The following is a 27,943-nucleotide window of genomic DNA, read 5'->3' as shown; positions in this document are numbered from 1 at the left end:
TTTACTTTTTTATCTTTAGATTTTATTTTATCAGTACATTCTGGAAACCATAAGAGTATGCTGTGGCTTTTTCCTTTTCTTTTCTTTTTTTTTATTTATTTCTTTTTTTTAATTTATGCTGTGAAACTTATAAGTGGTTGCCGTTTTCATTATGTAATCTTTACATAACCAGAATAATTTATTTGAGATTTATTTTTATGTGACAATTAGCAGCAGAAAACCAGTCAGCTATATTACATGCAGCACTCACATCAAACTTACACCACAAAATCCTAAAAATCTAAGTTGTCCCAATCTGTCATCCAGATGTTAGTTACATCTAATTAGATAAAGCCTATTTAAAAAGACTTTCAGCAGATATGAATTATTCGGTTTATTTGTTTAGATTTTATCTTAAAAAGAGAGACGTATCTGTAATTCTGTAGCAGCGCTGTCAAACTCAGCTGCGCGTGCCTGTGTCCGCGTGCAGCGCGTTTCATTCAGACTCGGGCTGGTCGCTGCTGTTGGTTTTTCATCACACATCACTGGGCAGAACCGGCAGGATCGATATGTTTTTTCCTTGTGATTTATTTGTTTATTTTTTCCTGCTCGCATAAACAAAGCGCAGAGTAAACTGGATCTGAGACCTGGACTTCCTCCTCAGGACTGGACCCTGGACTGGACTCCTGCTGCATTTAATGATCCATCAAAACTGACAGAAACAGTGAGTACATGATATAATCTTCTGGAAGGGAACATTAAACACACCTAATTATTCATCTTCATGTTACTGCAGAAGAATTCAATATTTACTCTGATTTACAGAAAAAAACAATAAAATTATACCAAAAGTAATCAAAGCACTCAACAAGAAATATTTATCGATTTATATAATTATTTTTAAATTATTGTGATGCAGCTTAAACATTTCAACTCCAAATTAAGTAAAAGAATGACAAAAATATTATTCTTGCTGTGAGAACACAATATTTTTAATGTTTTTTCTCATCACCTTCATTTCGTTGATTAATATTCAGTTTATAAATATTTTATATATTAATCTATGATTTTTACATGTCACTGCCACTTTTTAATAACTGATCAAATATAATGCATTAAAATATCATAAAATTAAACATGTAACAAAGTTTGAATAAAAAGAATAATCAGGATGTTTTTCTAGTCTAAGCTGAACACGATGATCCCTGAGACGGACCTACATCCAGAACCCTCATTCATTCGGTGATGGGTTGAGGTGGATCAGGATTCTGTGATGGTTTGTGGATCAGGATTCTGTGATGGTTTGTGGTTGGATCAGGGTTCTGTGGTGGTTTGAGGTGGATCAGGGTTCTGTGATGGTTTGAGGTGGATCAGGGTTCTGTGGTGGTTTGGGGACGGGTCAGAGTTCTGTGGTGGTTTGAGGTGGATCAGGGTTCTGTGGTGGTTTGTGGTGGATCAGGGTTCTGTGGTGGTTTGAGGTGGATCAGGGTTCTGTGGTGGTTTGTGGTGGATCAGGGTTCTGTGGTGGTTTTTGGTTGGATCAGGGTTCTGTGATGGTTTGTGGGTGGATCAGGATTCTGTGATGGTTTGTGGATCAGGATTCTGTGATGGTTTGTGGTTGGATCAGGGTTCTGTGGTGGTTTGAGGTGGATCAGGGTTCTGTGGTGGTTTGTGGTGGATCAGGGTTCTGTGGTGGTTTGAGGTGGATCAGGGTTCTGTGGTGGTTTGTGGTGGATCAGGGTTCTGTGGTGGTTTTTGGTTGGATCAGGGTTCTGTGGTGGTTTGGGGTGGATCAGGGTTCTGTGGTGGTTTGAGGTGGATCAGGGTTCTGTGGTGGTTTGAGGTGGATCAGGGTTCTGTGGTGGTTTGGGGTGGATCAGGGTTCTGTGGTGGTTTGAGGTGGATCAGGGTTCTGTGGTGGTTTGGGGTGGATCAGGGTTCTGTGGTGGTTTGAGGTGGATCAGGGTTCTGTGGTGGTTTGGGGTGGATCAGGGTTCTGTGGTGGTTTGAGGTGGATCAGGGTTCTGTGGTGGTTTGAGGTGGATCAGGGTTCTGTGGTGGTTTGGGGTGGATCAGGGTTCTGTGGTGGTTTGAGGTGGATCAGGGTTCTGTGGTGGTTTGGGGTGGATCAGGGTTCTGTGGTGGTTTGAGATGGATCAGGGTTCTGTGGTGGTTTGAGGTGAATCAGGGTTCTGTGGTGGTTTGGGGTGGATCAGGGTTCTGTGGTGGTTTGAGGTGGATCAGGGTTCTGTGGTGGTTTGAGGTGGATCAGGGTTCTGTGGTGGTTTGAGGTGGATCAGGGTTCTGTGGTGGTTTGAGGTGAATCAGGGTTCTGTGATGGTTTGAGGTGGTTCAGGGTTCTGTGGTGGTTTGGGGTTGGATCAGGGTTCTGTGATGGTTTGTGGTTGGATCAGGGTTCTGTGGTGGTTTGAGGTGGATCAGGGTTCTGTGATGGTTTGTGGTTGGATCAGGGTTCTGTGGTGGTTTGAGGTGGATCAGGGTTCTGTGGTGGTTTGAGGTGGATCAGGGTTCTGTGGTGGTTTGAGGTAGATCAGGGTTCTGTGGTGGTTTGAGGTGGATCAGGGTTCTGTGGTGGTTTGAGGTAGATCAGGGTTCTGTGGTGGTTCGAGGTGGATCAGGGTTCTGTGGTGGTTTGAGGTGGATCAGGGTTCTGTGGTGGTTTGAGGTGGATCAGGGTGGTTTGAGGTGGATCAGGGTGGTTTGAGGTGGATCAGGGTTCTGTGGTGGTTTGAGGTGGATCAGGGTGGTTTGAGGTGGATCAGGGTTCTGTGGTGGTTTGAGGTGGATCAGGGTTCTGTGGTGGTTTGGGGTGGATCAGGGTTCTGTGGTGGTTTGGGGTGGATCAGGGTTCTGTGGTGGTTTGAGGTGGATCAGGGTTCTGTGGTGGTTTGAGGTGGATCAGGGTTCTGTGGTGGTTTGAGGTGAATCAGGGTTCTGTGGTGGTTTGGGGTGGATCAGGGTTCTGTTGTGGTTTGAGGTGGATCAGGGTTCTGTGGTGGTTTGAGGTGGATCAGGGTTCTGTGGTGGTTTGGGGTTGGATCAGGGTTCTGTGGTGGTTTGAGGTGGATCAGGGTTCTGTGGTGGTTTGAGGTGGATCAGGGTTCTGTGGTGGTTTGTGGTTGGATCAGGGTTCTGTGGTGGTTTGGGGTGGATCAGGGCTCTGTGGTGGTTTGAGGTGGATCAGGGTTCTGTGGTGGTTTGGGGTGGATCAGGGTTCTGTGGTGGTTTGAGGTGGATCAGGGTTCTGTGGTGGTTTGAGGTGGATCAGGGTTCTGTGGTGGTTTGAGGTGGATCAGGGTTCTGTGGTGGTTTGAGGTGAATCAGGGTTCTGTGATGGTTTGAGGTGGTTCAGGGTTCTGTGGTGGTTTGGGGTTGGATCAGGGTTCTGTGATGGTTTGTGGTTGGATCAGGGTTCTGTGGTGGTTTGAGGTGGATCAGGGTTCTGTGGTGGTTTGAGGTGGATCAGGGTTCTGTGATGGTTTGTGGTTGGATCAGGGTTCTGTGGTGGTTTGAGGTGGATCAGGGTTCTGTGGTGGTTTGAGGTGGATCAGGGTTCTGTGGTGGTTTGAGGTAGATCAGGGTTCTGTGGTGGTTTGAGGTAGATCAGGGTTCTGTGGTGGTTTGAGGTGGATCAGGGTTCTGTGGTGGTTTGAGGTAGATCAGGGTTCTGTGGTGGTTCGAGGTGGATCAGGGTTCTGTGGTGGTTTGAGGTGGATCAGGGTTCTGTGGTGGTTTGAGGTGGATCAGGGTGGTTTGAGGTGGATCAGGGTGGTTTGAGGTGGATCAGGGTTCTGTGGTGGTTTGAGGTGGATCAGGGTGGTTTGAGGTGGATCAGGGTTCTGTGGTGGTTTGAGGTGGATCAGGGTTCTGTGGTGGTTTGGGGCGGATCAGGGTTCTGTGGTGGTTTGGGGTGGATCAGGGTTCTGTGGTGGTTTGAGGTGGATCAGGGTTCTGTGGTGGTTTGAGGTGGATCAGGGTGGTTTGAGGTGGATCAGGGTTCTGTGGTGGTTTGAGGTGGATCAGGGTTCTGTGGTGGTTTGGGGTGGATCAGGGTTCTGTGGTGGTTTGGGGTGGATCAGGGTTCTGTGGTGGTTTGAGGTGGATCAGGGTTCTGTGGTGGTTTGAGGTGGATCAGGGTTCTGTGGTATTACTGCAGAAAAGATCTCAGATTTCAGGGCCACTGTTTACCAGGGACATCCTCCAGTTTTTAAACCAGATGATGTTTGTTTTGTTTATTTGTTTATCATTACTTCCTCCAAGATGGCGGTCATGTCTTCAGCAGCGTTGGTTTGTCTGTCTCTTAGCAACATCAAAAAGTTATTGACGGATTTTGATGAAATCTTCAGGAAATCTCCGAGATGAAATAAGAAACAAGTGATTAGATGTTGGGGGTGATCCAGACCACCACCGGAATCCAGGAATTATTTTAAAGAATTCTTTATTTTGGAGAGATAGGGATAATTTAGCCATTACAGTTTCTAACTCAAAAATAATGCCCACAACCATTGGCAAAATTTTTACAGTGGCTTGGTGGAGGTGTGTGCTGTCTGAGTGCTTCTAGTTTATGTATGACACCATTACATGGTTTGTGTAATTTGGAGTTGTATTAATTCTACAAGAATTAATTTATAGATTTAATTCACCATCATCAACTAATATTTAACCAACTGTGTGGACAGTTGAATAATCAGTTACTGCTCTCAGATAAAGTTCCATCGAGTCTTTGCTAATAATTTCCTCTCTTAGGCTCAATGGCCCTCAGTTATCAAACAAACGTAAGACAGAAATCTGTGTGCACAACCATTTCTACGCAAACGCTGGCATTTATCAATCTGGACATGAGCGCAGGATACGGTCAACGCTCACGACAGGAGTTAGATCGTGTACGCAAGTTTAAGTCCGTGTGGATTAGCATTGCAGCACAGCCGACGCTGAAAATAATCATTAAACATCTCAGCATAAGCAGCAATATGTTCAGTACTCAGAATTAAACAAAAAAAAAGCATATTTAAATGGGTTCCCAAAACAAATGAAATAACATAGCTTACTGATATGCTTGGAGTGCACACGACACACTTAAAATGATATGAGAAAATAACAAATATGATAAACAGGCTCAGCCCACACATAACAGCTAGTGGCTGGTTAGCTCAGTTGGCAGGGCAGCTGTCTCCCATGTGGGAGACCTGACTTTGAATCCAACAGGGGATGAATATATTACCACCTTCCAGTTGAGTCCTTAGGCAAGACCCTTAATGCTACTGCATCTTCAGATGTAAGCTGCTTTGGAGAAAAGCATCTGCTAAATGACTGTAGAATCGCTCAATTTTCATAAATCATTATACGCTACAATTTGAAATAATGGTAAATACAAACAGAGATCTGTGTTTGCTAACAAACTCATACCTATATTTTCTTTATTCACTCTTGGAGCAGTTCACATCTCATCACCCAGATTGCAAATCCTGTCACAGAGCTGGAGCACGTGCATGGTGGAGGCTGCTTCGGGCTGATGAAGGGCAGGTGGATGTGTCTCGGTCTGGGGAGGGGAGTTGCTGTACTCTCCGGAGAAAGTCTGTGACAACATAATTCTGTCCTGCACAGTCCTGCACACCATGCTCTGGCTAATAGAGCCTTTTGATGCCCCGGTACAGTCAGAGAAGGATATCCAGGGAACTGGCCTCCAGTGGTAGTTCATTCCACTGGGGCTATACGGAGGAGACAGGAGCCGATCCATCTGTTCTAACAAGTAAAGCTGTCTACACCTCAAAGTTGTAGAACTACTCTATTTAATCAGTAGGCTAATGTTTCCCCTGCTGTGCACTAAAATCTGCAGTTCTTTACTGGACAGGTGGAAGTGCTATAATATATTCTGAAGAATATAAAAAGTGGCTTCATATAACAGAACCTTGAACACAGTAATGCTTAGCAAATGTAAGTAAACACAGGCAACGTTTAGTGTGAAGGTTTGCAGGAAGACAGGCCGGACCCAGGAAGGAGCAGGCAGCAGATTCAATAAAGGAATAACAAAGTTTATTTGGAGAATCCAGAGTCCTGGGTGGGGTAGGGGCTGGGGTAGGGGTGGTGGTGGTGCAGCGGAGGCTTGTGGTGGGTCTACCAGGCTGGGAACAGAATTCTTCTGTAAATGGAACTTCACAAGAAAAACAGGAAGGTTAATATTCAACAGCTGATACAAAAAAAAGAAGAAAGAAAAAAAATTGAATGGCTGGCATTGTAGCACTAGGAAAGGGAACGATCTGGAGATGAGTGAACTGCAGACTGGCTCTTATGTAGGCAGGCTGAGTAGAATCTCCCATTAGCACCACCATGCACAGGGTTATCATCCAAATTAAAAAATAAATAACACCAGTAAAACACGAATCATGGGCCGGAGTCAGATCAACAACTGCGAGGCTATTAACTGCCCCTGTGATCCTCTTACATGTAGCGTCTTTGTTCAGACATTTAACTCCGGTTTTTAGGCAGCACCTCTTTATTCTTTCCACCTCACAAGTGAGACTTTCCATCTCAACCTCCGAAAAGTTTGTTTTGTTGGCAGAACGTCTCCTCTCCATAGTTTGACCTCACTGGGCGTGGCCTCTGGACCATGAATAATTAAGGGCGTAACATGTAAATGACGATGGATTTCAGCTGCCGCATCACTCCTACGCTGAGATCGGTCAGATATGAACGTTTCATAAATCACACATGGATCCTATGATCATTCCTGCGGTCAGATGTACACTCATTTCCACGTTTGTTTGATAAATAAATATAAATAATATCCTTATTCATTTGGTTTCTGAAGAGTGTAACATCTTCAGCATTGACATGTTTGTAATCCCCATCCTCTACATCTTGTCTTCCTCCACTTTAGAATTCTGTTTAACACGTGTCCATGGCCATGTCCAAGAGCATTGGCACTTTGCGGGACCTTCAGTTGGCTCTGCAGCTGAAGATTGAGGAGCTCCGACAGAGAGATGCTCTCATCGATGAGCTGGAGCTGGAGCTGGACACCAAGGATGATCTAATCCGACAGCTGCAGATAGAGCTGGACAGGCATCGCAACGCCCCTCAGCATGATACTGCCTCCTCCAGAGAGGCGGAAAACAAAGGTGTGCCCAAGCCATAACATCCTGATCAAAGCTAACACAGATCATTTATGATGAGAACAAATGAATCTATTGTTTATCGACTTTTTGTTCATTGTTGATAAAGAGATATAATTGTATATCATCAGCGTAGAAATTAATTATGATTAAAAAATGTCTGGGATTACATGCATTATGTCCCACAGTGTCCCAGTCAGAACGTCAACAAGACCTGAAACAACCACAAAAATGAGACAAAATACAAACGGAAAATAACAAACGGACTCAAAACAACTATAAAAAAGATCCAAAACCTCCACAAACATTCAAAACAATCACAATAACAAAAAAAAACAAAAAAACAAAACGAAAACACAAAGTTCACAACAAAATCAAACTACTTTAGAGACATAAAAATAAAAAATACTAAAAAAACAACTACAAGAAAGCAAACTAACAAAAATCAAAAATATAAGAGTGAGATTTAAACTAAAGAGGAAGAGTCATAAAGACAGAAAATCTAAACAAGATAAAATATTTCCAGACTGGATGTCTGGCTGAGGTCTGTTTCTGCTTCCCTGTGGGAGGCTTTAAACGCCTGGAACAGTTTAATCTGCAAGACAGCAGAGACACAACAAAAATACACAACATAATGTTTGTTTTTCTTGTTTTTACAAGGTTTATTTTATAAATCTGCTGAAATCTAATTCTGCATCTTTTAACCCTTTGAGCTCATTTTCAAACTTCTGCTCCAACATGACATCCTCTTAACAAAATGAGTTCAGATCTGCAGCCATATTTGAATACTTCTGGAGTCGTAGTAAACGAACATTATTTAAGATGTGCAAATATCAGTATATGTGTTCTGGTGAAGAAAAAATGAAAATGGCACATAGCACAAATGAAAAAAGTGTCAGGCTTGCCTAAAGAAAAACAAAAACTAAACAAACAACAAAAAAACAGATAAACATCCTGTAAATATATAGATGTGGAAATGATAAAAATAGTTCATGGAAACAAGTTTCTTGGAGTGACAATAAAACATTAAACATGTGCAAGACAACATTTCCAGAAACATTTCAGTTTTAAATAAAACTAGACAACTTTGTTGTTAATTGTTGCCACACAGAACGATTAGGTTGTATATGGATATGACTGCATGCTAACTGTGGTTTCTAAGGGTCTGCAGTCCAAACTCCAAGAACAGCTGGTGAGCCTCAGCGCACCAAGAGACAGGCCATCTCTGCAGAACCCACCCACCTGGACCCCTCCCAGCTGACTGACGTCACCCTCACCAGCTACCGCAAGAGCAAAGAGTGAGAACAGCATCCATCACAAATACCTGTTACACGGCTACAACCTTTATCTTCTCTCCTCCAGAAGAGCCAAAAATCTGATTATATGCCGGTTCATGTTTACTTGTTCAGTTTAATGTACCAAAACGGAGCTCAGAGTGTTTATTTTCCAAAAAGTCACATTAAAGCAATTCCTGAACTGTAGGTGGGAGAATTTTATTGGCACAGATTGTTTATCATTATCTTAATCAGGGTTTTAGAGTAGAGGGGAAATTATGAGCAGAAAAGTAGTAAATATCTGAATATTTCACAGGGTCAGGACTTAAAATGTCATCATTGTTCTTTAACTTGACTATTCTGTGGAAAAAATCCCCCAAAAGTCCTAAAACCGCCAGTAAAACGAGAAACCATAAAGAAGCTAAAATGCAGATTCAGCCAGTAAAAGTCCAGCTTCTGCCAACCGGTTTAAACTTTGATGTTCCTGCTGTGAAGTCTGTCTAAACCACAGAGCTCCAAACCGGGCGGGGTTCTCACCTGTTGGGTCTCTGGAGGGGAAATTCTTCAGAGTTCATAAAATGTAATAATGAATAAAAAATCATGAACCATACCCTATTGATCCACGTTTTAAAGTTTTTCTTTTCCAAAGATGCGGAACAAGTTTTGCCTGTATTTTAGCAGAATAATAGTCCATCCATTAGCACCTTTAATTAAACCTAAAAATTATAATTTATTCTCTATAGGATTAATAGTATTTTTATTTTTTATCATGTTTTTATAAATAATAATAATAATAATAATAATAATAATAATAATAATAATAATAATAATAATAATAATAATAATAATACTCTAGCTACTCAGATTTCAATAAATAATGAATAATAATTACTAATTATTAATACTATTAATTGTAATAAATCCAAATAATAATAATGATAATAATAATGAATCATCCAATGATTAAAAGCATTTTATTATCATTAGTTATTATACTCATATTACACATATATTAAATATTTTATTACATTTACTACATAAATGCCTATAATTAATATGTTAAGTAAATATATTTAAATAATAATGTAAACATATTATAACAGTTATTATCTGAATTATGATCAATATTAATAATAATAAAATAATAAAAAATAGTAATGTTTTATTAAAGAGTGCTTTACAAGATACTCAGCTGCTTTACATACAAACAGGTAGTAAAAAGTAAAAATAAAAATGATATAAGAATAAACAACAACATCCAAGTTAAAATATAAAGTTAAATATTGAATAACTTTTAAAAGATGAGTTGTGAGTATTAATCTGGATGAATAGTTTCTGGTTGTTCAGAGAGACGGGGCTGTAATGAAGGCTCGGTTGTTATAAGTATTGATATTTTTTTAACAAAGGCCACCAAGAAAAACCCTGATCAGAGGTTTGGGATCATGGCAGTAAAAAGAAACTGAAGGTTGAAACCAAATTTTGGGGAAAACAGGACCCACCACACACCTTTGTTGAGCGTCAGGGTGCTCTCAGCCTCAAGCTGCAGACTGAGCCAAGACTGGACTAGTTTAGTTTAGTTATGGTATTAATTTAACTCTTATATAATCTGCCCCTCGCACACAAATGAATAAACCAATAATATATTAAATTTATTCAACTAATATAACTTTAAAACAGCTGCAGGCCAGCATGCTGCTGATTTCCAAGAGATTCTCCATATTTTATTTTTCATTTATGATTATCTATACAATGCTAAACTAATGTTTACAGTCTCATCTAGAAGCCACCGTCTTTCTAGAATAAAAAAATAAATCAAACTCTTTGATAATGAATCGTATCAGTTTCTAAAATGGAGCCTATGAGGAGGAAAAAAGAGCAACTTACAGCCAAGCACGGTGGAGGTGCTGTCATGCTGTGGAGCTGCATTAAACCAGAAAATCCTCTTCCGTCCTCGTTCGAACTCTCGCTTTGAACTTAACAAAGTCACAGTTTCAAAATTCATCCACTAATTCCTAAACAGTTCCTAAACTGATGGACCCGCCTCCTCTTTTCTTTGAGTCTGGAACAAGTGTGGTATACTGACTCATGCATGTGAGCTAAGTTTCACGTTTATATCAGAAAGAGAAGGTGACCAGGCGTGTGCACAGTGTCACTTCTTATCTACATTTGGTTCATTTCTGACCGGAAAACAATGTTGTGATGTTTGTTCAGGTCCAGTGAGCGGATCCAGAGGGCTCTTATGAACAATGAATACATGAAACATCTGGATCACGGACGGGTAACGGCCACACGTATGCTGCCTTTCATTCACCATCCTTCATATGATTTCCTGACTGTCACCTGCCGTGTGCAGATCCTCGCCATCACGGACTGTATGTATCCCACCGGCTTGGAAAAAGGCTGTTGTGTGATCCAGGAGGGAGACGTGGGCTCGACGGTCTACGTTCTGGAGGGTGAGGCTCATGAGCAGAGAGACAGATATGATGATTAAAACTACAGATTCACTTTCCCCGTCTATTTTAGTTTGCCCCAAACTCCAAAACGTTTAATTTGAAATGAAAGAAAATGAATAAAAACCTCAAACTGAAAAGGCAGGATCAGATATTCGGACTTCCAAGAGTTCCCCTTCAGCACTGAGAGGCATGTTCTGCTCAGGGGACTGAAGGGAAACAGTGAACTGGACTGATATGGACTGAAAGCCCATTTATCTGAGCTAGACAAGATTAAACAGTCAGCCAGCGTAAACAGAGACTATCAGCGAAGGATGCCTGCAGAGGGGAAAGTAGCTGGAAGAGAGCACGTGTGATGCCAGCGGTGAGGTGTTATCACAGTGAGGTCATTGTCTGGTCTGTGTGGAGAAATAAAACTGGCTGTTTTGCAGCTGCAGTCAAGTTATCATATGTAGACACAGTCAAAAACAGCCAGTGTGAAAGAAAATAAACTGGTATTTTTCAGTTTGATCTCAGTCAGCTCTTCATGAAATCTGCTTGTCTCTGATCTCTGCTGATCGTCTCTCAGATTACAGGATGGACCAGCTTCACGTGACCTGCTGGGGAAGTGGAGCATCGGCTGAACTCTGACGAGGATCTGGATCATTTTCTTTAAAACAGCTAAATAGAGCATTGCCCTTGACAGAAGATGAAGTCCAGACTCTCAGCTTTGCATGTTTATTTTTATCCAGCAGCTTCTGGATGAAGTGGCATGAAGTTTAACACACTCATGACCCCCGGATGAGGATGAGCTGTAATAACTTTGGTCATTTTTCACAGCCGACATCATACTGTTACACAGCAGAGCATCAGCAAAGCAAAGCATGATCCTCCACTTTCTTCTTTGTTGGTTCCTCAATAGACTCTTCTTCTTCTTCTTCTTCTTCTTCTTCTTCATGCCTTTTATATTGGCAATATCTGTTCTCCCCAGTAGGAAGTCCTGCAGAACAAGTAGGTTGATAAGAACCTATCAGCCCTCTTCAATGTCAGTTTGATAGAACAACTGGGGATGCACAAAATTATGGGTATGCAAACAATATCGGTCCATAAATGTGTTTAAATCATAATTCAGCTTCAGCCATGAAGTACAAATAATTGTCTAATATGTCAGAGAACGGTCTGAAGAAGAGAAAATATCCAGTTGTTGATGTCAGAGGTCAGAGGAGAATGAGCAAACTGGTTGGAGATGATAGAAGGACAACAGGAAGTCCAGTCAGCACTGGTTCCAGCCAAGGTCTGCAGAACAGCATCTCTGAACACACAACACATCCAGCCTTGAAGCAGATGGACTACAGCAGCAGAAGACACACCGGGTGTCTCCTGCCAGCTAAGAACAGGAAACTGAGGCTACAATTCACACACACTCACCAACACTGGACAATAGAAGATGGAGAAACGTTGCTGGTCTGATGAGTCTCCATTTCAGCTCCACATTCAGATGCTCGGCTCAGAATCTGCTGGAAACATCATGAAAACATGGATCCATCCTGCCTTGGATCAATGCTTCAGGCTGCTGCTGGTGTAATGGTGGGGGGAGATTTTCTTGGTCCACTTTGGGCCCCTTAGTACCAACGTGGCCTGGTTTAACCAGCACAGGCTGCTGCTGGTGTGATGGTGGGGGGAGATTTCATTGGTCCACTTTGGGCCCCTTAGTACCAACGTGGTCTGGTTTAACCAGCACAGCCTACCTGAGTATTGTTGCTGACCATGTCCATCCCTTTATGACCACAGTGGAGCATCTTCTGATGCTACTTCCAGCAGGATAATGCACCATGTCACAAAGCTCAGATCATCTCCACCTGCTTTCTAGAACATGACGATGAGTTCACTGGACTCCAACGGCCTCCACAGCCACCAGATCTCAGTCCAGTAGAGCAGCTTTGGGATGTGGTGGAACGGGAGATTCTCATCATGGATGCAGCCGACAAACCTGCAGCAACTGTGTGATGCTGTCATGTTAATATGGAGAAAACCTCTGAGGAAGGTTTCCACCACCTGCTTCATCTATTACACCAGGATTAAAAAGGTCCGACCCGGTACCAGAAGGTCCTGATGAAGAGGACGACCCGGTACTAGAAGATGGACCTGATGAAGAGAATGAAATCTAAAGTTGTTCTTTAATTTTTTCCTGAGTGATTCTAAGTTCAGTTAATCATAATAAATAATGTCTGAGCTAAACATAATGAGTTTATGATCATATGTCTGTATCTGCATCAACAATTACTCAAAAACTAGTTAAAGGATTTAGGAAAAAAGTCATATTCTGGATCCCTAAATATTTCCTTATGTTAGAAACATCTTTGTTGTTGTTCCACGCCATCATGGCTCTGCAGTGATTGTATGTGGAGTTATGAACCTTTAAAGGAGAATCAGGGAGAAGCAGCAGCTGCATGAGTGTTTGCTCAGATTCATTCATTATGGAGTGTGTTTGTGTGTTTACAGAGGGGTTGGTGGATGTGACTAAACAAGGAAACAAAGTGTGCACGATTGGACCAGGAAAGGTGTTTGGAGAGCTGGCCATCCTGTACAACTGCACACGCACAGCGAGCATAACAGGTAGACACACACACTTTTACACACCTCATCCAGCAGCCCAGGTGTCCTCACAGACAAGCCCATCACTCTGGAGAGGAAGGCTTATCGTTTTCTCACGACAGTGTGATTGTTCACGTCAGCTGAGGATCAAAATAAATTCCTGTTATTACTGAGAGCGGTCCGTCCCGTCGGTGAAGGTCACCTCTGTGTTTATGACGGGAAATTCTGCAACATTCTGCTTTACCTCAACACAGAAAAACCCAGAGTTTGTTAAATATGGCTTCACCCTCATGTTTACACAATACAGCAGCACGATGTTGGGTTTCTGTCTGCAGCCGTTTCCTCAGTTTACCTACAAATAACCACCAGAAAGGTTTGAAGCTGAAACTGACTCAATGATTGGTCACACGTGTGTAATCAATCATTTTATTCTAGTTATGGATAAACATTGATATTACAGAACAGTTTCAAAGTTGTATTTTTATGCCTTAAATAACTTAGGCTCCTCCCCCTTCCTCTCTGCTGTGCTTCAGCTCTCCCTCCAGAGCCCCTCCCGGCAGCAGGAGGCTGTAACCATGGCAACTATTAAAGTGATCAAAACTGGTTAGGAATACTTCTTGGCTGGTACAGATGCTGAGTTCTTACAGATCCCATTAGGGGCAGTGAGAAGAGGATTACTTTAATCCACACAGCTGGGAATGATGCTGCAGGATGAGAATTTATTGAATAAATGTAAAGAAAAAAGCTGATTTGAAGTCAAACACAGTCAGAGAAAGTGCAAACACAATCTGAAAATGCACATTTATATTAATAAGGAGCAGAAGAGACAACCTGATGTCATCCAAATGTATTAAATAAGTGCAACTGGTTTAATAATGCACATGTTTAAGTTTCCGGTCGGCACCACAGAAACAATGCCAATGGGACAGGGATGTCCAACTCCTGCAGGTTTTAGATGTTTCCACGCTCCACAACTTAATTTAATGGATCATTAACAGGCTTCACAGAACATGACAACAAGCTGTTGGGGAGATGCATTTAATTTGAATCAGGTGTGCATAAAGGAAACTTGTTAAACCTGCAGGTCAGCAGCCCTGAAAGACCAGAATTTGACATTGATGCAGTAGGAAGTCAATACATGGAGTTGTCATTTCTGCTCCTAACATTACCTGGAAAATGACAAAAGACTAAAACATGAATGAATGAAACCTGAACTCCTCACAGGAAATAAAATCCAGAAGCAGTGTGTGAAAAGTAAGTTCGCTCTTATTGCTTTAATAGGAGTTAATGCTAACGGGGGAAGCATCTCGGACTCTCCAGGCCTCAGTCAGCAGGTTAAATGATAAAGTTCATGACAGTCTCATTAGAAAAAGACTGAACCAGTGTGGCTTGTTGGGAGGGGTTGAAAGAGAGAAAAAAAAAAAACGTGGCAGCTTGACTTTTGTTAGCAAAGCTGCGTCTGCTACGGACCAGCTGATGTCCTGATGTTAGAACTGTAAGAGGGTGTATTGTGTCATGCAGCTATAACCAGAGTTTAGAACAGGGAAGGCATGAAAGAGAAACCTCTTAAATGTCTGTCAGATTTGTCCTTGTTGGTGCAGCTTCCTTCACCTCTGCTGTAACACTGTCTTTTTACTCTGCCTCTGCTTTTGAAAGCAGATCTTCAGGTGGGGGATCAACCTTAAAAAGAAATGTTTAAATGATTTCTGTTGGTTTGTTTATCACTCTGATAAAACCCTATTTTCAACACTTTGCTCAAAAATAATTTTTGTATTTCTTTAGTTGTTACTTCTCCACCTTCTCCCGCCTCCATCTCCTGCTTTCAGTCTGTCTTTGTGCTGCTCAGTGTCCTTCACGTCAGTGAAAGAGAAAATATTTCTAAGAGCTGCAGAAATCTGCTTTGTCAAATCAATTTGAAAGCTTTCAAAGCAATTTGAAAAAGCAAGGCAATAAAACTGAAGTAAAAATTAAGCAGCTGATGTTTAATGCAGAAATCCACAAAACGAAGTGTTACAGCTTCTAAATAAAACCAAAAACTCACACTTTTATGATCTTATCAGGCATTTTTCCTGTTTATAAAGCCTGGAGTCCAGAGGAGCTGGCTGCACACCTTTGTTTTGAATCAATCAGCTGGCCAATCAGAACAGACTGAGGTTGTTCAAATATTCTCATAACTGTGAGCGTTGGAGGACACACAAGGATGTAAAATATTATTTACTGCTGGAAGTAAAACTCCTCCACAGGAATTTAGCTTTATTGTGTTCACGGCGTGGGATAATGAAGAGTGGAGGAACAATGTGTGTGTGTGTGTGTGTGTGTGTGTGTGTGGGAGGGGAGGTCAGTCAGGGTGTAGAAAGGAATAGTAAACATGTAAATAAGCATGATGGATGTGGGTTGACGCCTGATGTTGCCGTGGCAACACAGAAGCAGGCAGGGAAGTGGAGTAAAGCAGTTAGTGGTCACCTTTTGCTTCGGCTTGGTTTTTTTTTCTTCATAAGATCTGAGAGATCCTGAGAGCTGATGGCGGACGAGCTCAGCAGGATGAACCCGGCCGCCAGATTAAAGCTTTGATGGCATTTTTCAAATCTTTCTGTCTAATAACAAAACTACAGGGGGTCGTGTGCATGAACCAGTTTCTCCTGAGACTGGACGTTATGGCTAAAATAACATCAAACATGAGAATCGCATGACAGGATGAGTTTTACCTGCAGAAAACTCTAAAAGATGCAGTGTGCAAAAATTACTGACATCTAGTGGTAAAGATGTCTACAGCATGTTGTGAATGAACGGCGCTTCAGCCAGATGTTTTTATCTGAGTGGATCCAGTGGCCTCAGGTGCAGCAATGGCTGCACAACAGGTAACTGCTTCAGCGTTGTGTACATGTGTACTTCTTCTTTTATGGTGCTTTTAAAACATTACATAACCCAAACGGTGCTCTAGCTCCATAGTTCTTTAACTGGTATGTTAGCACTGGTGGCCCTCATGCTCGCTCAGAGTAATCTGTAAATTACCGGCATTATTAAATTCAAACTATTGAGCCAGATATATCTGAGGTGATACGTGACATGTTTGAGAACCACTGTTCTAGCACCTAGCAAACAAAGCTGCTACCGCATTTTTACACAGAGTTGTTTGTCCATTCAGAGACACCGTAGTAAAAATAGTGGCACAAATATGGTAGCTAAGAGAAATAAAAAAAAAACTGAAGTTGCTACTTACACTCACATAGTAAATATTATATATGCATATTTCAGTCTGTATAGCAGCACTTGTGTCTTTTTAGTTTATTACCGTGTAGTTTTTGTTTTTTTTTACTAGTGGTAAATATGTGTGTACAGCCTGGGATGCATGTACAACTGTATTTCACTGCCATCTTGGATGTGCATGTCACAACAAAACAACTTGAAACTAGAGGAAACAAATAGAAACACAGTTTAGAATGATTTATTACATGTTTTTTTCTACACGCTGCACCTTTAAAAGTTTCTCAATAAATCCTAGAAATTTAAAAAAAAAAACTACATGTTTCTATGTCAAAATGTAATGAGATTGATTAACATCCAAACACCTACGACGTGGCAGGAGTAGTTCGATGCATTAATCCTTTAACACGCTGCCATCTCACAGTTGGAAATAATATCTGAAGCATCTTGGCTCTGCCTCGGCTCCTTCCCCTGGGAGTGATTAGACGTCCCTCCTGGATGACTGAACTCATCACATCCCTAAGAGAGAGACAGCCCAGGCGGCCTTGGACGAAGCTGACTTCCGCCTTCTGTGTCTGTGGTTGCTTTCCAGAGCTTGTGTTCACAGGTTGGACACCTGCCCACTGTCCCAATCCACCTTCAATCTTTTTATCTCCTATTTATTTCCACCTCTGAAAAATAGGCTTGAAATACTCCACCAGAAGGGTAGAGACTGACTTTTCAACCCCAACCAGGACAGCAGGAAGTGAGCAGGCAGACTTCCTGGAACCTGTAGATAAACTACTTCTCTGATCATGCTGGGCAGAGATGAGGGAATTAATTGGGATTTCTAATGTTTGGATAAATGCTGCTGATGAAGATAAACATTTTCTCATCATCTTCAGCCCTGACTGACATCAAGCTCTGGGCCATCGACCGGCAGTGTTTCCAGACCATCATGATGAGAACTGGTCTCATCAAGCTGTCCCAGTACATCGACTTCCTGCGCAGGTATCTGCTCGCCATCAGCTCGTCATGTCGCTGCTTCCAGCCGTGTTCATGACTCATGTCTCACTGTGAACTCTCCTCACAGCGTTCCTTCCTTCCAGACGCTACCCGAGGACGTTCTCAGTAAACTGGCGGATGCTTTGGAGGAGGTGGGAACTTCTGACATGGTTCTACTCTTCAGGTTCCTCCCGCTGATCGTTCAGTAATCAGATAACCTCCCCTCTGTCAGACTCTTTACAGAGATGGAGAGTACATCATCCGTCAGGGAGCTTCTGGAGACACATTCTTCATCATCAGTGAAGGACAGGTGAGGAAGACAGATTTATCAGGTCAGATTCACTGCTCTTCATTTTTTATAATTACAGACATCAGAATTATTATTAGTGCTTTTGTTTTTTGCCATCATGGTTATGATTAAGGCTTCATTTCAATATCTCTTGCACATATTTACATGGCTCAGGCCAGGGAGCTCCAGGGCCGGTTTCAGAGGCAGGGTATAGAGTAAACCAGAACTGGATCTTAACCTAAACCAGTTAAAATGGCACATTTAAGTCTAAGACTAAGCCATTTCCTAATCTCAGTTTAAGGTTGTTAGTCTGAGGCTATGTGACCTGGATTAATCTAAGCAAACTTGGTGATAATAAAAACCCGGATTAGAGTCAAAAACACCAGGCACTACCATGCATTTCAAAATAAAGGCAGAGGTAAAAAAAAAAAAAAAAAAAAGAGGTAATTTTAGTTTTTTAAAAGATGTTATTCAAACCACTTGTGCCAAACTACGTTATTATTTAAAAACCATAAAACTTCAACTGAGATGAAAAAACAAAAAAAATAAAAAATAAAAAGAAAACTGTGATATTTGCTGTGAACAAACATGAATAAAAATGAAACTACAACTACTTCAGGTAAGTCACTGATATTTGTTCCACACTTCTCATGTTAATACATCACTTCTCTTAAATTATAGCTGCTTTTAGACGTTTTGGAAGAAACTGGCATTGAAAAGGCATAAATCAGAGGAAATTGGTTTAATACTGGTGATGGAGAAAATCACTGGATTACTCCTCCAGAAGTTAAACCTTCCCCTCTGAGTGATTACTTTATGAATCAGCTTATTCTTAGATTAGCTTTAATCATCACTCATGCTACTGGTTTAGTTTAATCCAGAATGAGATTAAAGTTATTTAAAGCTGTGTACACACATAAAGAACATCGGGCTGTTTCTCCTTCCCTATACTGGTCCCTTTTTATTAAGTTTTTAATACCCAAAAGTTACAGGTGCTGCAGCAACAGCTGCTTTCACCAGAGCTGCCAATGTTTTGATGTCTGTGTGACGTTACGTCAGCGTTATCTCTGGAGAAATGACAGCAGACAGAAGATCAAACAGAGAAGATCATGAAAAAAATTATGATTGTTAAAGAGTTCCACATCGCGAGTCCGAGTCGAGTCTCAAGTCACTGGAAATGCAACTTAAGTGTGATTCAAGTCTGAGTCCCAGACTCAAGGCAGACATCTCTGGAGACCAGCCTTCAGTTCAATTCAGCTCTATTTTTAAAGCACCAACTCACAGCAACGTCCTCTCAGGGCCAATTCATTGTGATCCAGTCATTTAATTCCTAATAAATAATAGCGTGGTAAAGGAAAACCAAGGATTGCATTGAATATGGACTTCCATTTAATCTCCCATCCTGAGCTGCAAGGGTGGAAAGGAAAAACTCCCTTTTAACAGGAATAGAAACCTTCCAGTAGAACCCGTCTCAGGGAGGGCGGCCATCTTCCTCGAGCAGTTGGGGTGGACAGGACAGGAAAAAGAGACCAGCAAGCATGAGCCCCGTCTCTGAAACCGTCCCTTAGGATTCTTCATAGTATCTCAGCAGTTCGTAAGACTGAAGATCTGTGATGGTGTTCCTGGGATCAGTTGGTGCCACTCTGGTCATGGCCTTCCAGGTATGGCCTGCCTGTCTGCATCTTCCACCCTGCTACTATGTCCTGGACGTTTTTAGAGTCCTCTTTCCGCAGCCTACAGGGGTCCAGTCTGGTGTGGTATGTGACTCTGTGCTGTCTTTCAGACCAGCCTTCTGTAGACACTGATGGGCCTTTGAGCTTTATTAACAGGAAGACAAAAACAAACAAACAAGCTCGACTATTAGCCGCTAACAGCTGTAGCATCAGCCACACGACTGACTCCGTCCCCTTTCCACACACACAGAAAACATGGAGAGAACCGCCCCCTTAACTTCCAGCCAATCAGAGATTTTACATGAGACAAGTTATTGTTCACTGCATTGAACAAGCTTCTGAAATGTTCAGTGACTCTCTGTAAATGTCACTACTCAGTCTTAATCATCTTAACATGACAGTTACAAGTAATACGTTATAGCCTGTTGCAATATGAAGTATTTTAATTCTTAAACCATACAACTCTAACATATTGTTTATTGACTATAATTAACAGACTATTAGAGCCGGTCCCTCCCACCGATCTTCTTTTCTGTTGTGTTTGATTTTGCTTAAAACTTGACAGACAAAGCTTTTCAGACATTACACTCGTCTTTCTTTTCTTTTCATTATTATGATTGTGGTTAATTTATGTTTTTATTTATCTATTCATTGTTTGGTGCCAATGTTAATGTGAAAGTAACTGTTAAAATAGTAAGATTTTACCTTCTCATCTTACAGTTCTACAGCATGATAATACGAAACTGAAGCTCCTGGTCTTGTGCCACATCTGGAACTCTACTTTGAGCAGATTAAGAGAACTGTGCATCATTGTGTATATTTTTGTCCATTTAGGCTAATTTCCCCTTAAATCTGACCGACATGACTGTGTTAATGCATATGGCACAATATTTTGAAAAGAAAATCTCTTTTCACAAATATCTGAATTAAATTTTTATGTGATCTAATAGCATTTTATACATGGGGCTGATTTTAGTGGTGACCATTAAAAATGGCAAATTTTTCTAAAAAAATTCAACCAAACATCGCAGAATGTATTATTATATTTTGCAGATTGAAAAAAAGGGGGGCACACAAAGCAGCCGTGCTTAGGGCACCCAAATGGGTAGCAGCGGCCATGGCCTTGTTGCTGTTTTAAAGGTGCTTTATAAATAAAGCTATGTATGTGATCCCCCTCCCCACAGGTGAGAGTTTCTCAGCAGGTGTGGAGCAGTGTGGAGCAGGTGGTGGTGAAGACTCTTTCTAAAGGAGACTGGTTTGGGGAGCAGGCTCTGAAGGGGTGAAACACAGCAATCATCAATATTTCTCTAACCATGTTTACAGACAAGCTTATTGATTATGTGCAATAAACGAAGGCAACTGTGTCCAGAAAGAGTAAAAGATGATTTTAGTGCAACAGAAGCAGCACTGACAGCTTGTTTCCTCTGCTGAAGCGAGGACGTCCGCACCGCCAGCGTCACGGCTGTGGGAGACGTCACATGTCTGGTCATGGACAGAGAGTGAGTCGGTGTCTTTGTTCAGCGTGAATTTTCAGTTTGAAACGCTGGTTCTGTCTCACAGAGGCCTCTGTGTGTCTCAGGTCCTTCAAACAGCTGATTGGAGGACTGGATGGAGGCAGCGACGCGCAGCTTGACAGCGATGAGGTCATCAATGCCGCGTGAGTTCAGATGCGCTTCACATTCAGAGGTTTATGTAAGATGATGCGGATGAATGGATAAAGTTCATCTGACTTTTCAAAGCGTCGCCACGGAGACAATCAGGCTGTTTACAGGAACAATAACATCAGCTCTTGATTATAAGTGTGAGGATTCACTACTTTTAGAGATAATTTCTCACAGCTGGATAAAACCTGTGAAGGTGTAAATGCTAACAAACCAAACAGGAGAAAAATAAATCAGCTTCATTCAGGGCTGAACTCGCTCCACATACCTTCCTGTTTCTGATGGATGACAGGTTACAAAAGTTTTTACCTCCCTAACATTTGATGCAGGGACATCTCACATCTGAACCTAAAGACTTTCCCTCATTTACGTCTTTCATTTCTAACATTTGACTCAAACCTGCTGACCAGGAATTAATCCAATTTCAACATATTTGGGACAAAACTTTAAATTTAAATCACTTTTTCCATTTAAGTTGTAGCTAACGTCTAACACAGAACCAGCTGTTTAAGGTAAATAAAACCTGGAAAGTGGGCAGACTCAGCTGACCATAAAACCTCCAAACTTTATTTTCCATTTCCTTCATCCATAGCATCAGAAATAATCTGAATAAAAATCAAACACGTCACAACTTCAGTCGAGTATGGAGGACCAAAACTGCCAAAAATCAAAATACAGTAATATAAAAATGGATTAATAAAAAAATAGATTTACCAAAATTGTACAATTTTTAATTTATTATACTTTATTAATCCCAAGCTGGGAAATTCTTTCTCCTCCTTTAACCCATCCTAGTTGCTTGGAGCAGTGGCTGCTAGATTCCAGCGCCCCGGTAGCAGTTGGGGGTTGAGGGCTTTGCTCAGGGACCCACAGTGGTTTTTACTTTAGTTGCTAGCCCAGGGACTTGAACGCAGGTTCTCCAGACCCAAGCCCACCTCTGCAACCACGAGGCTACCACTCAAAATACGTTGAAATAAATAGCTTCTCCTATCGAGAAACATATAAATTTGCTATTTTGTTATTTTCAGCTATTTTTTAATTGAACTTTGTGTTAATACTGTTATTTATTTATATTTTCATGTCATTTTCAGTTTAATTATTTGTTTGTTTAGTCATTTTTTTCTTCCCTTCTTTATTCCTTATTCACCAAATCATCTTTTTATATGTGAAGCCTTTTCCTGCTCTGACTGAAAATGACTTTGGTGTCTTTCTTCTTCTCAGCAGACGACAAGTCGAAGCTGATTTATCCTCCAGCGTGTCGCTCAGCGATCTGAGAATCGTCTCCACTCTCGGGTTGGGAGGCTTCAGCCGTGTGGAGCTGGTGAGCGTCTACACCACCCTCTGAAGATGTTTCTGATGGATGCCTACAGTGTGTGTGTGTGTGTGTGTGTGTGTGTGTGTGTGTGTGTGTGTGTGTGTGTTCAGGTTCAGGTAAGGAGCGATCCCAGTCACTCGTTTGCTCTGAAAGTGTTGAAGAAGCAACATGTCGTGAACACCAGCCAGCAGGGCCACATCCTGTCTGAGCGCAGCATCATGATGGAGGTTTGCAGCCCTTTTATCATCAGGTCAGTTCTGTTCGCTCTGGGTTTGTTCAGGCTGTTTACAGAGTACCACGTTAAGCCAAAAACTTTTAAAGCCATGAACCAGATAACATATGTTGCTGTCAGGATCTTCATAGGCAAGACTAAATTATTTCTACAGCACATTTCAAGACAGTTGGAGGTGCTTTACATAAAACATTAAAAGCTTTACAGGTGGTGCAAAGAAAGCATTAAAAAGTAGTAAAAGGCAGAAAAAAAGCAAAAATCACAATGAACTCATAATGAAATCATAACTGACATTAAAATGATTAAAAGATGAGTTAGAAGTTACCGTGCAGATTTCATGCATAGACGCATGAAAAAAGAAAATAAGGAGGATAACGGGGTTAAAGCCAAATCCAGGTTTTTATTCTGGAATTAGTTATAACTTTGTTGTTTATGCATTAATGCATTACAACAAATGTGCTTTAATTCCATGTATTGTTCTCTGTGCATTAACATGTTCATTTTGACAGCCCTAATAATTTATTTTTCAATGATCTGGTGATGCCCTGAGATTATCCAGTGACCCCCGGCTTGTGAAAGGCTGCTTTAGAGGATTTTTAATCTATGTTAACTAGTGCTGGGCAGCAATTAAACATTTTAATAGAGATTAATTGTCTCATTTCCTATGATTACTCACAGTTAATTACATTATTTAGCACAAAACTCAATATTAAATTCAAAAGTGTTTTCTTTAAAAGTCTTGCTATAAAAAGAAAATGTGATAACTTCTGGTTTACAGTCACTAAACAGACAAAAACAGCAACAGATAAGATATTTCAATAAATTTCTTATTAATGTAATAAAAGGAAATATTCATGGCAAAGAAGGATGAAGTGCCAGGATTTATTAGTTAAAAGGTAAAAAGTCAGCAGGATGAGCTTAAAGCTGTGTGAACACAGCAGGAAGAGCATCTGATCAGTTTAAAGTTCAGTTTATTTCACTTGTTTTAAGTTTGAAGTGAAACACTGAACTAGAGAAACCTGTAACTAACCTGGTTAGTTACAGGTCTGCAGGTGGAGGCTGCAGGCGGAGTGAACTGGGTGGTTTGGGTCTTGTTCTTTCAAAATGGCTTTTTTAATGGTGAGGACTTGCAGATGTCCTCCAACTGGACGGATGCTTCAACTCCACAACTAGAAGTGGGTGAGGCTGACGTTCTAACTTGCTTTTTAAGTGCAGGCAAACATAACTTGCATAGACATTTTAGATTTTAACTGTCGGAATCTTCTGCAAACAGTACGTAATATTCATGTGAGTAATCATACGCACACAAAGCATGTGATGTGCACGCTGCAGCTTCTCATTTCACCTCCACCTGCCACTTCACAGCAGGACTGCACCGACGCTGCCGGTCAATACGTGTACACACAACACTGGAAGCAGAGTCAACTGAGACTGTTTCCCTGTTTGCATTCACTGAGGGCAGTTCACACCCTCCTATTCCCTGTGTGGGGGGAGACTTCCGTAGTTTATCTCACATCTAACATAATACATCATATTGAAAAACCTGACTGTTCTTGTAGGCTGTATCGTACCTTCAGAGACTCCAAGTATCTCTACATGCTGCTGGAGGCTTGCCTTGGAGGCGAACTGTGGTCGCTTCTTCGAGACAGGTGTGTGACCTGCACAATGCATTAAAAAGATCTTAGAAGAGGTTGTGAGAGGATCATCAATGTTATGTATGTGCAGCTTTTCTCTCGAGGACACCGTATCATGTTAAACAATTTACCATCTGGAGGTTTGGATTGTACAAAAAGCTATAAAATATTCATCTTTCAGGGGCTCGTTCGATGACGGCACCACTCGTTTCTACACGGCGTGTGTGATTGAGGCTCTGGCTTACCTCCACTCCAAAGGAATCATCTACAGAGACCTCAAACCTGAGAACATCCTTCTGGACCACAGAGGATACGCCAAGCTGGTGCAAATGTCTCCTCCTGATATGTTTCCGTAAGAAAAATGTGGAAATTCTCAGAAACCTAAACGCGGTGTTGCTCCCTCTCTTCAGGCAGATTTTGGCTTTGCTAAGAAGGTGGATCTGGGTAAGAAAACGTGGACGTTTTGTGGGACGCCGGAGTACGTCGCCCCTGAGATCATCCTGAACAAAGGCCATGACAGCTCGGCTGACTGCTGGTCGATGGGAATTCTGGTGTTTGAGCTGCTCAGTGGAAGGTGTGGCAGTGAAATCACATTTAACACAGATAGTTTGGAGCTTGAGTGAATGGATGTGTTGCCGTTGGTTACCTGTGACTGGCATCCAGCCAGGTTTGAGCTCGTGCAGGTAAAACTTTCTGGTCTCCTTTCTCGGTCTGCAGTCCACCTTTTTCAGGCTCTGATCCCATGAAGACCTACAACATCATCCTGAGAGGCATCGACATGATCGAGTTCCCCAAGAAGATCACAAAGAGCGCCGCTAACCTCATCAAACGTCTCTGCAGGTTCTCCTGAGCGGCGCAGGTTCTGTCCAGCGGTCCGCTGGTTCTCCGCCGCTAACGGTGTGTGTTTGTGTCTCAGGGACAATCCGTCGGAGAGGCTCGGCAACCAGAAGAACGGAGTGAAAGACGTCCAGAAACACAAGTGAGCCAAATCATCTTCTCTGCTTTGCTGTGGTAGCTGAGGCTGTCGTCATGGCAACATGTGTTTGTCCTTCAGGTGGTTTGAGGGCTTCAACTGGGACGGTCTGCGGCAGGGAAGCATGGAGCCTCCATTCACGCCCTCAGTGGGTATCCATCAGGGTGTTGGCATGGTGACGGTGCGCTGATGGGAGCGTTAACTTCCTGCGTGTCTCCCTCAGGTGGGCGGACCGCTGGACAGCAGCAACTTCGACTACTTCCCACAGGACAACGACGAGCCTCCTCCTGATGAAGACTCCGGCTGGGACGTCGATTTTTAGCAGGACGGGATGAAAGTCTGAGGAACGTGGTGGGTTCACTGTGGGTCGACTAGCCCGGAAAAACTCGACTCATCATTAATCAGACGTTCGTGAAGGGGCCGAAGAAAGACTGAGACATACTGTCTGCATCTTTTTTATATATATAAAGTGAAAGAGCAATAAAAAGAAAGTTTTAACATTACAAATAAAGCTGTTATTGGATTTAAAATAAGTAATCGGACAGAAATTAAAATGTTATTTTCAAGGACTTTAAAATGACACAAAATAGAATAAGTTTTTTTATTATTATAATATTGTTACTTAAATTTTTCAGTTAAAAATAGTTTGTCATGTTTAGATGGATCAACTTTTTTTTTATTTGTTCATGTGAAAATAAACAAACCAGAAATCAGTTGTATTTATATGTAAAACAAACATGTGAAAAACAGATTAACTTAAAATAATTCAACAATAAAGTTGTAATTTAAGGTAGAAAAAAAATGTGTGTGTATAATTAAAAATATGACTAATAAAAAAAAGATTATACAAAAAAAACAAGTCTTTATGTAAATACATTAAAGGTATAAATAAATAAATCTGAAATAAATTAAATAAATAAATTCTCCTGTTTTTTTTCCAAATAATTATTTTCTTATTTATGTTTAAAAATAAAATCAAGAATAAAGTAATATTTTTGTTAAGAAATTAAAACATCACAGATAAAAAAGTATCTGTGTACTTCAGTATATATAAGTAATATACAGGAATATATATATATATATATATATATATATGTCGTAAATAATAGCTCGTATTTTTTAGAACAAAGTCATATCAGTTATTTAACAATTATTACTATTAAACAGTTTTAATGTAAGAACAAGGAAGTTGTTCAGAGAGAAGCCTGAATACATTTTATGGGATTACAGTCAAGTCTTGACATCTTGAGAATAAAGTTTTAACTCATAAATAAAAGACAAACGATTTTATTGTGTTTCTTAGAATTTAAGATTTTCTGACAGGCATGTGTGTCCTCATAGTTTGTGTATGAGGCTCAGAAATGAGAAAATTCTGTCTCCTCTCTCACTTGCTGCACTTTTTAGCGACTGTCTGCTCAAACAGGCGAGTCTGAGATCTTTGTCTTTGTGACCTCACAAAGGGAAGTAACCGCTGCTCTGGTAGTGGATCCTGTCATTGACCCGGCCCCTCGGCTAGCTGAGCCTGGCCTCTCAAATCACCGAGCGGGCGCCAGCGAAAGCCGGATCTCCCAGAGAGGGTCGTGACCAGGTTCCACTCTTGAACATTTAAAGGTTCAGAAACAGCCGTTCTACGTGGAGCTCACTAGAGCCACATCTGGAACGGCTGAAATTAAGGACCAAGGCTGAATTTGGGGTAACACACTTTGAAAACAATGTTGTTGGACCTCTGACACTCATATGAAACTGATGAAAAATGTATAACATGGGACCTTTAAATCTTTTCTATTATAACGTTTGCGTTTATCGTTTGCTGCTCGCATGATGCTTTGTTTTAAAATCTGAGCAGAAAAAACGGTTAAAGCTGCTGTTCATTAAAAATGGTTTTTCTGATGGTTTGATCTTTCCAATCAAACAGAAAATAAAGACTCCTGAGTGAATAAATGCATCGTGCTGCCTTCAGGTGTCAGCTGGGATCTGAGAGTTTTCTGAGGGGAAACCAGCCTGCAGAGGGACACGCCCTGCAGCTGATTGTGTTTTCTTCTGAATCTTCTCGGACTTTATCAGGAAGTTACCTTTAGTTAGACCTCCTGTCAGCTAGAAACACTCTAATGACAGTTTAATAAAGTCCCAGATGAACACCCTGCATGTAACGCTGGTCTTTTGCCTGCAGCTTTAACTTCAGCTCTTCTCTCACATTTCACTTCCTGTGGGCTCGTTTTTATTCTGCACATCTGCAGCTCAGTTTTTTTTTTTTACAGCAGTTTTAGTGCGGTTGGTTTGGTTTGAATTGTTTTAAAGCGTAGAACAAAGTAAGTTTGAGCAAACCAGCTAAGTTCAAGTTTAGATCTATTTAACAAAAGTAGGAATCTTGCTATTGTTTTACTTTCTGGCTCTTTATGAAGTCACATTAATGAATGGAACTGAGCAGAAATCTGTTTCCTTCCTGGACTCCAGATTTTAAAAACTGTGGTTTCTTATCAGAGTTTAATTGTGTGGTTATGAAACTTTGTTTTGCATGTTTGTGTCTCGTTATACTTTGTACTGAATCAGGAAACAAATGAAGAAAATAAA

At 41.2% G+C, this 27,943-nt stretch overlaps 1 protein-coding gene across 3 annotated transcripts; it reads left to right on the top strand.

Annotated features, from left to right (window-relative positions):
* Window positions 1-113: 113 nt before the first annotated feature.
* On the top strand, window positions 114-25,896 carry LOC121629541 (cGMP-dependent protein kinase 1-like). Of its 3 annotated transcripts, none has more exons than XM_041969168.1 (21): window positions 114-703; window positions 6,878-7,115; window positions 8,281-8,407; window positions 10,595-10,661; window positions 10,737-10,836; window positions 13,315-13,428; window positions 17,496-17,601; window positions 17,684-17,747; window positions 17,828-17,905; window positions 20,742-20,836; window positions 20,991-21,056; window positions 21,137-21,214; window positions 22,440-22,539; window positions 22,644-22,783; window positions 24,325-24,414; window positions 24,581-24,722; window positions 24,810-24,973; window positions 25,117-25,239; window positions 25,316-25,378; window positions 25,454-25,520; window positions 25,596-25,896. In XM_041969168.1, the coding sequence occupies exons 2-21, from the start codon at window positions 6,899-6,901 to the stop codon at window positions 25,692-25,694; spliced, it is 2,100 nt and encodes a 699-aa protein (XP_041825102.1). In that variant the 5' UTR covers window positions 114-703; window positions 6,878-6,898; the 3' UTR covers window positions 25,695-25,896. The 3 variants fall into 3 exon arrangements, with proteins under 3 accessions (XP_041825102.1, XP_041825101.1, XP_041825100.1); XM_041969167.1 differs by having other exon boundaries at window positions 8,272-8,407; window positions 22,443-22,539; XM_041969166.1 differs by having other exon boundaries at window positions 8,272-8,407.
* The last annotated feature ends 2,047 nt before the right edge of the window (window positions 25,897-27,943 follow it).

The sequence above is a fragment of the Melanotaenia boesemani genome, chromosome 19 (genome assembly GCF_017639745.1).
Source record: "Melanotaenia boesemani isolate fMelBoe1 chromosome 19, fMelBoe1.pri, whole genome shotgun sequence".
NCBI lineage: Eukaryota > Metazoa > Chordata > Actinopteri > Atheriniformes > Melanotaeniidae > Melanotaenia > Melanotaenia boesemani.
Note: the sequence above shows the minus strand (reverse complement) of the source record. Positions and strands in the feature narration are given on the sequence as shown.

What these genes read in the sequence shown, in the direction of transcription:
- LOC121629541 (XM_041969166.1), top strand. Translation starts at nt 6,899, where the DNA reads ATGGCCATGTCCAAGAGCATTGGCACTTTGCGGGACCTTCAGTTGGCT. An exon ending in ACAGAGGATACGCCAAGCTG is followed by an intron (nt 24,723 to 24,809) that starts GTGCAAATGTCT and finishes CCCTCTCTTCAG; the next exon opens with GCAGATTTTGGCTTTGCTAA. An exon ending in CTCATCAAACGTCTCTGCAG is followed by an intron (nt 25,240 to 25,315) that starts GTTCTCCTGAGC and finishes TTTGTGTCTCAG; the next exon opens with GGACAATCCGTCGGAGAGGC.